Source organism: Prionailurus viverrinus, chromosome B4, assembly GCF_022837055.1.
Source record: "Prionailurus viverrinus isolate Anna chromosome B4, UM_Priviv_1.0, whole genome shotgun sequence".
NCBI classification, from domain to species: domain Eukaryota; kingdom Metazoa; phylum Chordata; class Mammalia; order Carnivora; family Felidae; genus Prionailurus; species Prionailurus viverrinus.
In genome coordinates, this window is record NC_062567.1 from 93,547,656 (window position 1) to 93,560,630 (window position 12,975).

The 12,975-nt window shown below is 43.4% G+C and overlaps 1 protein-coding gene across 2 annotated transcripts in view; it reads left to right on the forward strand.

Moving 5' to 3' along the window:
* The window catches only part of TPH2 (tryptophan hydroxylase 2), a 104,404-nt gene that overhangs the window by 23,118 nt on the left and 68,311 nt on the right, over positions 1-12,975 (forward strand). For both annotated transcript variants that reach the window (XM_047868297.1, XM_047868298.1), the window contains exon 6: positions 9,781-9,977. In XM_047868297.1, the coding sequence (XP_047724253.1) occupies positions 9,781-9,977 (197 nt within the window). The remainder of the gene's footprint in view (positions 1-9,780; positions 9,978-12,975) is intronic.

Below are 12,975 nucleotides of genomic sequence, written 5' to 3' on the forward strand. Positions count from 1 at the left end.
TCCAACTGTACTGAGTACCTGTTAGGTGCTAGGCATTGGCCCAGGTGCTTTCCAGATGACATCATGTGATCTTCTCAGCATTGTATGGTTGTCTTATTTCCCTCAGTTTCAAATGAGGAAACAGAAGCCAACCTCCATGCTTCCTACACATTAGGTACTTAGTACCTTGCACTGAGGTGTGTTGGTGAAGTGTGGGGTCCCTAGGGCTAGCCTTCCATAATCTGAATCCCTGATGTGCCACTTACTGGCTGTTTGATCTTGGACAGATGACTATGTCTGTAAGCCTCAGTTTCCTCAACCATAAAATAGGGATACTAACAGCCATTTAATTACTTGAGAAGGTGAGCATTATATGACATTATCCATGTGATATGCTATTATGTTCCTGTTATTGTTACAGTTAAATGAATGGATGGATGCTATTATCAGTTTCCTGAGGGCCATGAGCTGTAGGGTAACCATATTCACTCATCCACCGCTAAAAGACATCAAGGCCCAGTAATTAGCAATGTTTGGTCCCTGTTGGTCATGATGCAAGATGTATGGGATTACATTTGGAGTCCTTGGAGACCCTGGGCTGGGTCTCTTCATTCCAGTGTGCCCTGAGATTTTGGCTGCTATTGAATTGCAGCTCCTTTCTGGATTGTATTCTCTGAGTTCCACTTCCTTCTGTATGTTGAACAGGCACGCATCGATGGATGTTAGACCCATTGTTGTTGCTCTTTGTATTGAATATCATGATAGTTTTGGTGGAAGAAAATCACTCCTCTAGAATGTGAAGAGGGCTTTCTGCAAGGCGAGAAAATGGTGGGAAGCCCTATCCTGGGGTGCATAGGACAAATAAAAACAAATAATTTCCAGGAGTTAAATTTTCACTCTCCCTGAGGCTCCCTAGGTGTAATAGTTTATTTTCATTATGCTCTTGTGAAGGCAGCACCAATATTAACAATGTGAACAAAACAAACTAACGTTTTTGTTTGCCACCATCTGAAAGTTCCTTAGGGCCCATAGACTCATTTGCAAGAATTCATGTGCGCAAAACTCATTTGCAAAAGCAAATAAAATATGTGATCACAAATGCTCTTTACCTGACTGGCCTGGGGACTAGCTGAAAATGAGTTTGTGCCTTTACGTTTACTCTATGGCGTAGCGTAGCCATCTCGGGCTGCCCGTCTCCTTACCAAATGAACTCTCATCAAGCCACTTTATTTATGTCAGACAACTCGAATGGCTTGAAATCCTGATATAACACAGATGGTTCTTATGTCACTGTACTGATTTGTGACTTTCCTTTTAGAAAAATAGCATTCAATCATCATGCTCTGTGTCTTTGAAAATATCTTTGAAAGTTCATTCCTTAAGATGTCCAGCAAAGGAAACATCCCTGTGTTCAGCTAAGTTTGGCTTTTATGTCCCTTTGGGTTTGTAGGTGTTGCTTTGTTTCCTGATGAAAATTTAGGCTACAAGTAGGATAGGTGACAATGCCTGGGAAGCCGGAGTTAAGAAAATTAGAAAAAAGAAACCCTTACATATAAAGTATGTAGTACATAGGGATAATTGGAAGCTACCAGAAAACGTACTAAAATCTCAAGGTCTTTGGACTTACTTTTTTGATAGCAATTACAATATGAGGCAGGGGGGTGCCTGGGTGGCTCAGTCGGTTAAGCGTCCGACTCTTCATTTCAGCTCAGGTTATGATCTCACGGTTCGTGAGATGGAGTCCGTGTGGGGCTCTGTGCTGACAGTGTAGATGGAGTAAGACAAATACATATCTGCCAGACTTTGTGGTACATACCTATAATTTTTCTCCACCCTTAAATTTGTGGTTTGCTTTAGTGTGATGATTGATTTACTTATTCAACAAATAACATTTGTTGAACACCTGTATATTCCAGGCTCTTCTCTGGGTGACAGGGATACAAAAATGAACGAAGCAAACAAAAATCCCTGCCTTCAAGGAGCGTACATTGTAATGGGGGAGTAGACTTAGTCGAGTATTATATTTGGATACGTTACTTCCCCCACCCCACCCCCCTGGTATTGCTGACAGTATTTCATCATAAAGTTATTGAGTGTCCTTTATGGTCTGAATTCTGAAGTGTAATTTTATCAAATGCAGGAGCCTTAGACGTTTTTCCCTTGGCTTTTGGAAATCAGAAAAAATGGCATTTGCTTTTTGGTTAAATTTTAATGGAATCCATCCACTTCTTAGGATTTTGTTTGTTCTGGTTTGTGGCAACATTTTTTCCAGTCCCGGAAGCATAAACCATCTTCCTGTTGAACAATTGTGGACCTTTACAACTCTAGTCTGGGGACACCTGGTTGCAGGTGCTACTGTTTGATGAAGGTGGTACCAACTGGCACAGAACTGGATGACATTATGGTCACCAGTTACACCAGAATCAGAAGCGACTGACTCACACCTCAGTTGTATGAACTGTAACATTCTTGGTAACAATTGATAGTAAATTTTGTGAATGATGAATGTTTCTTTAAAAAAAAATTCCATTGGATCAAGATAAAGATTAGTCTTATAAGTTAGAATAATGTCAGTCTTACTCTTCTATGTTCTTCTATGTTTTCTTGGATGGGAAGGAAAGAGGATGGATTACAGAAGCTCCCTGAAAGTTATGCAGAATTCAGGGTATGCGGCACATTGCTCGTTGAGGAGGGCAGCATGTGGGTGCATCATAAGTCAAGAAGGAGCAGAGACAGAGACTTCCTGCCTTTATGTTTCCATACTCTTCCTCCAAAGGCCTGGTTCAAACCCTTAGCGGAGCTGCTAATTGCTAATGAATTGCAAAGTTGATGGATTTTTACATTTCATCTCTTCTCAATTCCCTTCTGCAAACCCCCAGGTGGAAGTGTCAATCAAGAGAACTGCCTAAGGTGAGGAAGGGACAAAAGGTGAGGCAGAGAGGAGAGGGATAATCTATTCCAGGCAGATAAACAGCTGTTGAATAAGTGAGGCATCTCCTGGCCCGAGGAGCATGTAATGAAAGCAAATAGAAAATGAGTTCATTCCTAACTGTTTCTATCAGATTCCCCCGTCCCTTTAACCAATTCTCTGTTTACCTTCTGCTCTGCTTGGTTCTTGCCACCGAGGAGATCCAACTGTTTTCAAAGAGCACAATCTGCCTTGTGTTTCAGCCAATGTTGCCATCTTGATGTAAATACTATCAGTTGCAGCCTGTTATATCTTCCTCCCCTGAATAAGGGAATTGCTTCCGGACTCTGGAATTCCTCTAAAGATAACATAACATAACATAAGCAAAGAGAGTGCATCTCACATTTGGAATCCCACCAGCAAGGACTCCAGGAGGCAGCCAGGATGTACCGCTGGAATCAAGTATTTTCCAATCCCCCACATTAAAAAAAATGTATAAGAAAAATGTCTTGTGGTTGGACCTGCTGGAGCAGAAGATCAAAGAAATAGTTACATAAAACAAAAGGCATTGTTGCCTTATTCATCTGGCTATTGAAAGAACTCCCATAATTTCAGCCTCCGGGCGGTATGTGTATGTCCCTGGCTTTCAGTAGCAAAAATGTATTTGCTAAACAACTTTAACAAGCTCGGGACTTGCCTACAATGACTATAAATGTACCTGTCCCCAGTTATGTTTGTCTCTGTACTTTCCACTTTCTTCTCTCTGTGGGGACAAGGCAGGTTTTTCAGAATCATCCCCACCTTTAGGAAGCGTGGCATTTAAACTTATAGGCAGAAAGATGCCTCCCACAGCCTTCAATATTTACAAAGGAGGTTCCTAGTCATCTCTGAGTAACATATTGCACCAGGGTTTTCTTTTTTCCCATCATCAAGCCTCAAATCTACGGTGACCACTGTAGTCCTTTCCCTGGTATTGTCTTCACCGAGCAGTGGTTCCCTATTGTGTTTATAAAGCCTTAATTTACCATCTTTCGTAAGGGAACAGAATCGGCAGTGAATAGAAGCTACCGAAAGTTGGATCTATTTTTCTCCAGTAATTTAGGAATCTGTGAATAATCATTTTGGCGGTTATTGAGAATTGTGGAATCCCAACTAATTCCATATACATGGAGGAGACTCCCTAAAGATCTAATTATAGTATTTACATGTCATTAGTTTGTTGAGAAGTCTCATCTTGTTGGGGTTTATACCAACGGTAAAATGGTTTTATTTTCCCCACTCACTGCTTTCAACTGTGTTGTGTTGAATTCTACTTTCCTGCTGGGAAGCAAGTTCCTTAGCAACATCTAATTTGCTGTCATTTTCAATTATTAGTACAGTCTCATCTGGGTATTTAAAGCCTAGTCCCATTCATTTAAAAAAAGATTAATCTCAAACTTGATTCAAAGTGTATCCTCCTTCCCCCTCTGTTATTTGGAGTGAATGTGTCTGTGTGTAAATGTGCGTGTGCTGGTTCTGAGACACCTTTTCTTCTCTCTTCAAAGACTTCGTTCCTCTACAGTTAGAAGCTAAAAGGAGGGAGGGAGGTGGCTGAGAACTTTTTACAGGATTGTTAGAACCAGGATTACCCGGGTCTAGACAGATCCTTTCTGCTGGGGTGGTCTCTGTTGATATGGTCTCTGCAGAGCGTGATGTATAGTTTCTTGGGGCTGCACCCTTCCCCCCACCTCCATCCTTACAGACATGTGCCCTGCATCCCCTTGGCCTTGTCAGTGACCACACCACCAACCCCTTCTCCAGGTTGTGTGCACCAGAGCTTGGAAATGAACCCCTCACAAAGCAGGAGTGTTGGGAGCCACTTCTGCCTCCTGAGGACTGAGCAGAATTAGAGGGGGTGAGGCCTCTGCATTTTCCTCCCAGGCACATCGCATTGGATTCCACCAAAATCTCTAGATTTTGCTGGGCATCTGGCTCCACGTTCCTATGAACTTCCAATTTCAGAGGACACATGTCAAAGGGCCCCTCTTCTTTCCCATAGAGCACTCTACTCCTAGCTTCCAGATACCCTCCTGTCCTCTGCTTCTCCACTGGTGGCCACACCGGGGGGGGGGGGGGGGTCTCATGGTCCTGCTGCTCTGCCAGGGTCCAGCTGGGAAATGAGATGCCAGGCCCCACTTCTTGTGGGCGGTCCCTCTAAATGTTTGACATGTATGCGCACAGCCTACCCTCCTCACTTGGGTAAGGGGAAAGAACCTGCCTTTTCCTCAAAGGCTGGCCTTCCCCACAATCCTGCACATCTCTTATATCCTGTTAGACTGGTGAGTGAGGTTTGGGGGTGAAGCGGGAAGGATGGTATAAGATAACTTTTTTTTTAAGATTTTATTTTGAAGTAATCTCTACACTCAACGTGGGGCTCGAACTCACAGCCCCGAGATCAAGAGTTGCGTGTTCTATCCAGCCAGCCAGGCAGCCAGGCAGCCAGGCACCCCTGAGAGAACTTTTTTAGCAGTAGGACCATTTCTGCTGCCTTTTAATAAGCCCTGCAAGGGGCTGGCCAGCTCCAGCTGCTAGGGGCTTTCTCTAGAATGTGAAGTACTTAAGTGACTTTAGTTTTGGGCCAGAGAAGAGATTAAGGATGCTGAAATATGATACCTGTTACATATACATTAGAATGTGTACCCATAGATAGATATGAAATGATTATGGGTATATAACATAGGCCCTAAAAAGATCAGAACACCCTCCTGTCATCCTTTTCATATATAATTCACACACAAAAATACATTAATCCATGACAAGGGCAAAGAAGGGCAAGGCATTCTGTTTTCCCCATGACTACAGTTTTAATTTTTCCAAATGTCAAATTTCAAAGTTTTAAAACCATATATGCTTTCCTAGTGCTCTAAGCAGTATCTCCAGTCATACTGAAAGGGTTAAATAAATGAATAAATATGGACATACTTTCCGTGACCTATAAAAAAATGAAGGACCATTATTACATATGATTGTATAGTAGCTTTTCTATATATAAATATACATACCTATAAGTCTTATTTAAGTTTGGTACATGAAAACAAATTGGTATCTGGAATAAATTTTTTATTTCATTGGTGTATACCAATTAATTAAGACTACAGACAATCTTGAGCCAGACTGACTGGGTTTTAAGCCTGGCTCCATGATTTTAGGACAAATAGCCTAATCTCTCTGAGCCTCAATTTCCTCACCTGTAAATGGGGATAATAATAGTGTCTATCACACAGAGTTGTTGTGAGACTCAAGCGGACTAATTAATAAAAAAATCACTTAACCTTAAAAAAGTGTCTGGCCCATAGTGAGCCTTCAAGGATAGGGTTTAATTATATACTCTATTAACTACAGAGAAAAATAGGAAATTTCTTGTTTTTGTTTGGATATTGGTATTTTGAATATTAATGATAGAAATTAAATGGATCAAATTAGGATTTGCTTTGTGATGCTGTTGGCTTTTAAACATTTACCTAGAGGGGCATCTGGGTGGCTCAGGCAGTGAAGCATCCGACTTCAGCTCAGGTCATGATCTCATGGTCTGTGAGTTCAAGCCCCATGCTAGACTCTGTGCTGACAGCTCAGAGCCTAGACCCTGCTTCAGATTCTGTGTCTCCCTCTCTCTCTGCCCCTCCCCCGCTCACACTCTGTCTCTATCAAAAAATGAATAAACGTCAGAAATTTTTTAAAACATTTACCTAGTTACCTGGGGGGGGGGGGTAGGGACTACAGTGGAATGAGGTGTCTCAATACGATCAGGGTCAGCCTTACCTGCCATTGGAGTAGCAGCCATACAGGCAGCCAAGAACTCAGGGAGTAGGCTAATTAGCCACCCAGGCAGGACAGACAGGGGACACAAATGAAAATGTACAAGACTCTCCATATACCCAAGACTGACCCTGGAGATTCGTTACTCAGTAACAGATCTGTAAAACTCTTTGTTCCCATTCTCCCTCCACCTGCTTTCCTTCTGCTGTTTGCTGTGGGCTACATTCAGCTCCCCTTTGAAAGGTTTGCAGATTAGTATCGAAGGGAAAAGTTTGACCTAACGATTCTTTTCAAATGGCTTCTCAATATTTCATTTATTGTTTCAGCCTCATCGCTCTCCTAACTTCTGATTGTGCACAGCTCTTATTAGTTTTATTGGCTTACCTGACTCAAATAGATTTCGTCGAATTTTCTGGAACCAGAGGCAGACCGTTTGTATATTTATTTCATCACATCCTTTCTATTTTTACCTTTCCATTTCAAGCTTTCATTCTAAACTTATCATAGATGCTAAGTCTTAGCAGTCTTGATCTTCTCCGCAAATATTTGCCAGGTTGTAATTTTTTATTTGTTATCAACAGCCAAATTTAAACAAGGCTAATCTTGTTCTAATTTGGTTTGCATAAGCCCCAGTCTTGGTACTTAGAGAAAGCAAATGCTAATTTCTTGTTCTTTCTTACGTGTGTTTTCCCTCATGTACTGCAGTTAATATTTTTTTAAATAGAAATTATTTGGGGCAGTAGGAACCACATTTGGACCTAACATTTAAACAGAAAGCATTTTTTTTTTAATTTTTTCAACGTTTATTTATTTTTGGGACAGAGAGAGACAGAGCACGAACGGGGGAGGGGCAGAGAGAGAGGGAGACACAGAATCGGAAACAGGCTCCAGGCTCCGAGCCATCAGCCCAGAGCCTGACGCGGGGCTCGAACTCCCGGACCGCGAGATCGTGACCTGGCTGAAGTCGGACGCTTAACCGACTGCGCCACCCAGGCGCCCCTAAACAGAAAGCATTTTGGCAGGAATGCACTGAAGTATACAGAATGGTTGCTGGATCTGTTTGTTAGCCTGATCTTGTAATTGTCTCCTTCCCTTTTTTTGCTTCCTCAGGGGGTACTCCTGGTGGTCCCAGCTTGTTGAAGGCGCCCTGCAGCTGCTGCAACCCTGAGTGGCAATTCGCTGCCTGGTTGGGTTCCTGTGGTGGCTGCCTGCTGCAGGCTGGGTTATGTAGATGGCAGCGGTAGAATTCCTAGTTTGATGTGTATGTATTTGGACTTCCATATGTTGTGTGCATATATGTGCTGACTGCAGTACCAGAACTTCTGACTGAGTGGCCAAGGTGGGCAGTGGGAGGGGGGCGGGGAGGGAGGGGTGCTGCAGGTGGCTGTTGAGTATGTCATGAGAGGTTTTCTTAAACCCTAATTCACGTTTAAAATAGGTATCTTCATCAGAGGCTAAATTTGGATTCTGGTCTATCAAACAATAGCTTTGTAAAGTCACATTTCCATACTCTCTTCTTTCTACTGGTCCCAGGCTGCCTCAGGAGCTCTGTTTCCTGCTCATGGCTACTGGCTACCGTTAGAACAGCAATTCCCCCTTACCCTTCTGTCCAGGAACTCACAAATCCTCCCTGGGACAAGGCTTAGCCTCCTCCAGGAAGTTCTCGGTGCCCGTTCCAGTCCTGAGTCACCTCTTGATATTCTAATCCAGGCATCAGCACTACTGCTTGTAGGTCAACTCCAGCCAGCTGTCTGGTCTTGTAACGAAAGTTTGATTAGGATTCAACTATGTTCATTTGTTTACATATTGTCTCTGGCTGTCTTTGGGATACAATGGCAGACTTGAACAGTTCTGACAGAGACCGTATGGCACACAAGTTTAAAATATTTATTTCATATGGGGCGCCTGGGTGACTCAGTCAGTTGAGCATCTGACTTAGGCTCAGGTCATGATCTCATAGATCATGAGTTCAAGCCACACATCAGGCTCTGGGCAGACAGCTCAGAGACAGGAACTTACTTTGGATTCGGTGTCTCCCTCTCTTTCTGCCTCTCCCCTGCTCATGCTCTGGCTGTTTGTCTCTTTCTCTTTCTCTCAAAAATAAATAATAACCATTAAAAAAATATTTACTTTGTGGACTTTTGCAGAAGAAGTTTGCTGACCCCCTCTACTGAAGTGAGAAAGCTTAACGTATGAACCTACCGACATGACGTGTAATGAATGGCCCTCTTGGGAAGTTTGTAAAACTCTCACTTTAGAATTTAGTATAGTTTTTTTTTTTTCAGATTTTATTTTTAAGGAATCTCCACACCCGGTGTAGGGTTCAAAATCACAACTCCAAGACCAAGAGTCACATGCTCTACTGACTGAGCCAGCCAGACACCCCAAGAATTCAGTATAGTTTTTTTTGTTTTTGTTTTTTTTTTTTTTCAGCATTTCCCAGACGTTTTATTCACTAAACAAAACAATCTCAAAATTACACTCAGAGATTAGGGTGATTTTCCCACAAGGGAAAGAGAACCCACAGGCAATTTCATTTTCTAGAGAAAACATCCATTTATTGCCACTGTTAGGTGATTGCAGGATAGGCTTCCAGAGCACAGCTTTGTACCTAAATCAGTTTCTCCCAACGCAGAACTCTTACTAGTTATTGATCTCAGTGTAAGAACATATATCTTATCCAGTTTCCATAAGGATGTGTGAAGATATAACTTAATCAAATCATTTATATAGGAGTCCAAATACACAGATTTAGAAGGTTAGAATTTACTTAAAAAAATAATTCTTGGGGCATTTGGGTAGCTCTGTCGGTTAGGTGTCTGACTTCGGCTCAGGTCATGATCTTACAGCTCCTTAGTTCAAGCCCTGCATCGGGCTCTATGCTGATAGCTCAGAGCCTGGAGCCTGCTTCGGATTCTGTGTCTCCCTCTCTCTCTGCCCCTCCCCTGCTCATGCTCTATCTCTGTCTCTCAAAAATAAATAAATGTTAAAAAAATAAATAAATAAAATTAAAAAAATATAATGGTAGGTATGAAGTGAGAATACATTTAACTCAGTTACAGAGCTAGATTCATTCTTCGGTCTTCTCTCTTTCCCAGTGGCCAGCCCATTCCCAGGGTGGAGTACACGGAGGAAGAAACAAAAACATGGGGCGTTGTGTTCCGAGAGCTCTCCAAACTGTATCCCACTCATGCTTGCCGGGAGTATTTGAAAAACTTCCCTCTGCTGACTAAACACTGTGGCTACCGGGAGGACAATGTGCCTCAACTTGAAGATGTGTCCGTGTTTCTCAAAGGTAAGACTTCACACAGGCTGTCTCTTCTCTTCCCAGCCAACATCCTTGTTTGTCCTCCAAGGACACACATTGCAGCAATGGCCCTTTTTACAAAAAAGGGCAAACTCCCTTTGATTTAAAAAGGAGAGCACGGTGGCGCCTGGGTGGCTCAGTCAGTTAAGCGGCCGACTTGGGCTGAGGTCATGATCTCGTGGTTCGTGAGTTCGAGCCCCACGTCGGGCTCTGTGCTGACGGCTCAGAGCCTGGAGCCTGTTTCAGATTCTGTGTCTCCCCCTCTCTGACCCTCCCCCGTTCATGCTCTGTCTCTCTCTGTCTCAAAAATAAATAAACGTTAAAAAAAAAAATAAAAAAAGGAGAGCACGGAAGCAGTGATATCTGGGACCACCTGCTGAAAGCAGAGCAGGGACCATGGGCAGGGAGAGGGACTCAGCTGTTCATGCCACTCAGGGGCGCGGTGGGCTCTCTCATGGTTGGCTGTTTATATGGTAAACCCCAAAGGATGTTTGCAAGTTCAGCTTTGAGATTTTCTGATCCAGGAACTACTCTGTGGGGCTACATAGGGATAGATTGGCCTCAAAGGTGACATTTTATTTGCTTTGTTAAAAATTATGTACTGCATGAAGAAATATCATGGGTGATCTTGAACACTAGTGACTTTCCTTTGGGGGAAACCAGTCAATTAATCAAAGCAATTTTTATATGAATAAATTATGTGCCAGGGACCATAGTCATGGCAGATATGGGAAGGAACAAGATGAGGTACAGTGATACCTCAAGTTTATGTCCTCTGTGTGGTCGCTCTCCTCCCTGGCCCTCCTGGGACAGCAACTGGGAGAGTTTCTGGGCGTGGCCAATGGGGGTGGGGTTTCATGTGGCTGCACTCCGTCCTCTGAGCTTCACTGGGGTTGAGTCTCTGGGTTCTCTGTTCTTTCCTCTCCCCCTGTTTCCATCGCAGCAGTGGTAAAAGCAGAAGCCTTGTTGTCCTCCTCCTCTCCTGGGACTCACTTCCTTGCTTGCCTACCCTTTCTATCGGTGATACTTTATTATTTTTTTAATTTTGTTAATGTTTGTTTATTTTTGAGAGAGAGAGAGACAGAGTGAGAGGCAGAGGGGCAGAGAGAGTAGGAGTCACAGAATCTGAAGCAGGCTGCAGGCTCTGAGCTGTCAGCACATAGCCTGACGCGGGGCTTCAACTCACGGAGTGTGAGATCATCACCTGAGCTGAAGTTGGACGCTTAACCGACTAAGCCAACCAGGCGCCCCTATCGGTGATACTTTATTCTCTAGACTCACTAGGCCCACTTCTAAGGACCCTTTCCCTGACTTTCTACCCACCCTCCCAGCTGTGTAAATGGTCTTGGTTACTCGTTTCCTATCGTTGCTGTAACACGTCACCACAGATATAGTGACTGCATTACCTCACAGTGATGGAGGTGAGAAGTCTAAAATCAAGGTCTTGGCAGGGCTGCATTCTTTCTGGAGGCTTCTATTTCCTTGCCTTTTCAGCTTCTCGAGTCCACCTGCATTCCTTGGCCCCTGGCCTTTTCCTTACACCATTCCAACTTCTTCGGTCCTTTGTCACATCTCCTTCTCTAACTCTGACCCTCCTCTGTCCTTCTTGTAAGGACCCTTGTTATTATATCAGACCCACCTGAGTCATCCAGGATAATCTCCCCATCTGAAAATTCTTAACCTAATCACCCCTGCAAAGTCCATTTTGCCGCATATTTTCAGGTTCAGAACATTAGGGCACGTGGACATCTTTGGAGGGCTATTATTTAGTTTACCGCAGTCTCCAGGTATTGCCACGTCTAGCTTTGGCACCATCATGAACCTGCTCTTTTCTTTCCATCCCACTGTCACCACCCAAATTGAGGTCCCTATTTTACAGACTTGATGTCTGTATCTTCTCCCCTCTACCCTCTTGTCCACTGCTTCTAGATGAAGCTTCCTAAGACATTACTTCCTTCCTGGCATCTCTGCTCAGAAGCTATCAGTGGCTCCCCTTTGATGTTACTGGGGCTGGATTTTTTTTTCTGTGAAGGCCCAGATAGTAAATATTTTAGTTTTTGTTGGCCAAGAGGCAAAATGGAGGCCATTATGTAGGTACTTAGATAACCTTTTAAATGTGACCAGTAAAAAAAATGTAAAAATTATTCTTAGCTCATGGGGTATAGAAAAACAAGCTGGATTTGGACTATAGGCCATGCTGTGCTGATCTCTGGTTTATATAATCAAGTTCTGAACGGCTCAGCCTCAATTCAAGGCCAAGATTGTCTCCTGTGACAACCATGCTGCACACACCCTGTGTTCTACCTGTGGGCTCTCCATACCCTTGCTCACGTTCTGTCTCTTGCTAGAAAACTCATTCCTCCTCTACCTATCAAATTCTACCTATTCTTCAAGACTCAGAGTAAGTCCTGCCACCTCCATGAATCCTGAGCATAACAGTCACCATGACCTTTCCCTCTCGGATTTCTTTGTAGATCATGTGTGTATCGGGAGAGAGACAGGCATGGTCTGAGAGCAGGTACCCTGAGAACCACACCTAGTGCAATGGGAGAGCCCCATGTGTGAACACCACCCATGATATTGGGTACTAAGACAAAGAGACTGAGAACCACTAATCAGTATCACTTAATTAGTGCCTAATTACATAATGTCTTAGGCTGTTGTTTAACTGGATTATATTCTCCCTAACGGCCTTGCCTCTGGCATGTCCCTCTTTGTTTCCCACAGAGTTATGTGCGTATTATAGATTTACCATGGGCTTGATGGCTCATCTACGGGAATTGCTTTTTACCACGTTGTTTCTCAGACTCCAGTAATTAGAATACCATCCCATAATTTTTGCCACATCTGTCTCCCAACTTAATATTTTGATGAGAGGCCGTGTGGTATAGCACAGAATCTGGCTGCAGAATTCCTGGGCTGAGTTCTTGGCTGGGTAACCTCAATGAGTTATCCTAACCTCTCTGTGCCTCAGTTTCTTCTCTGG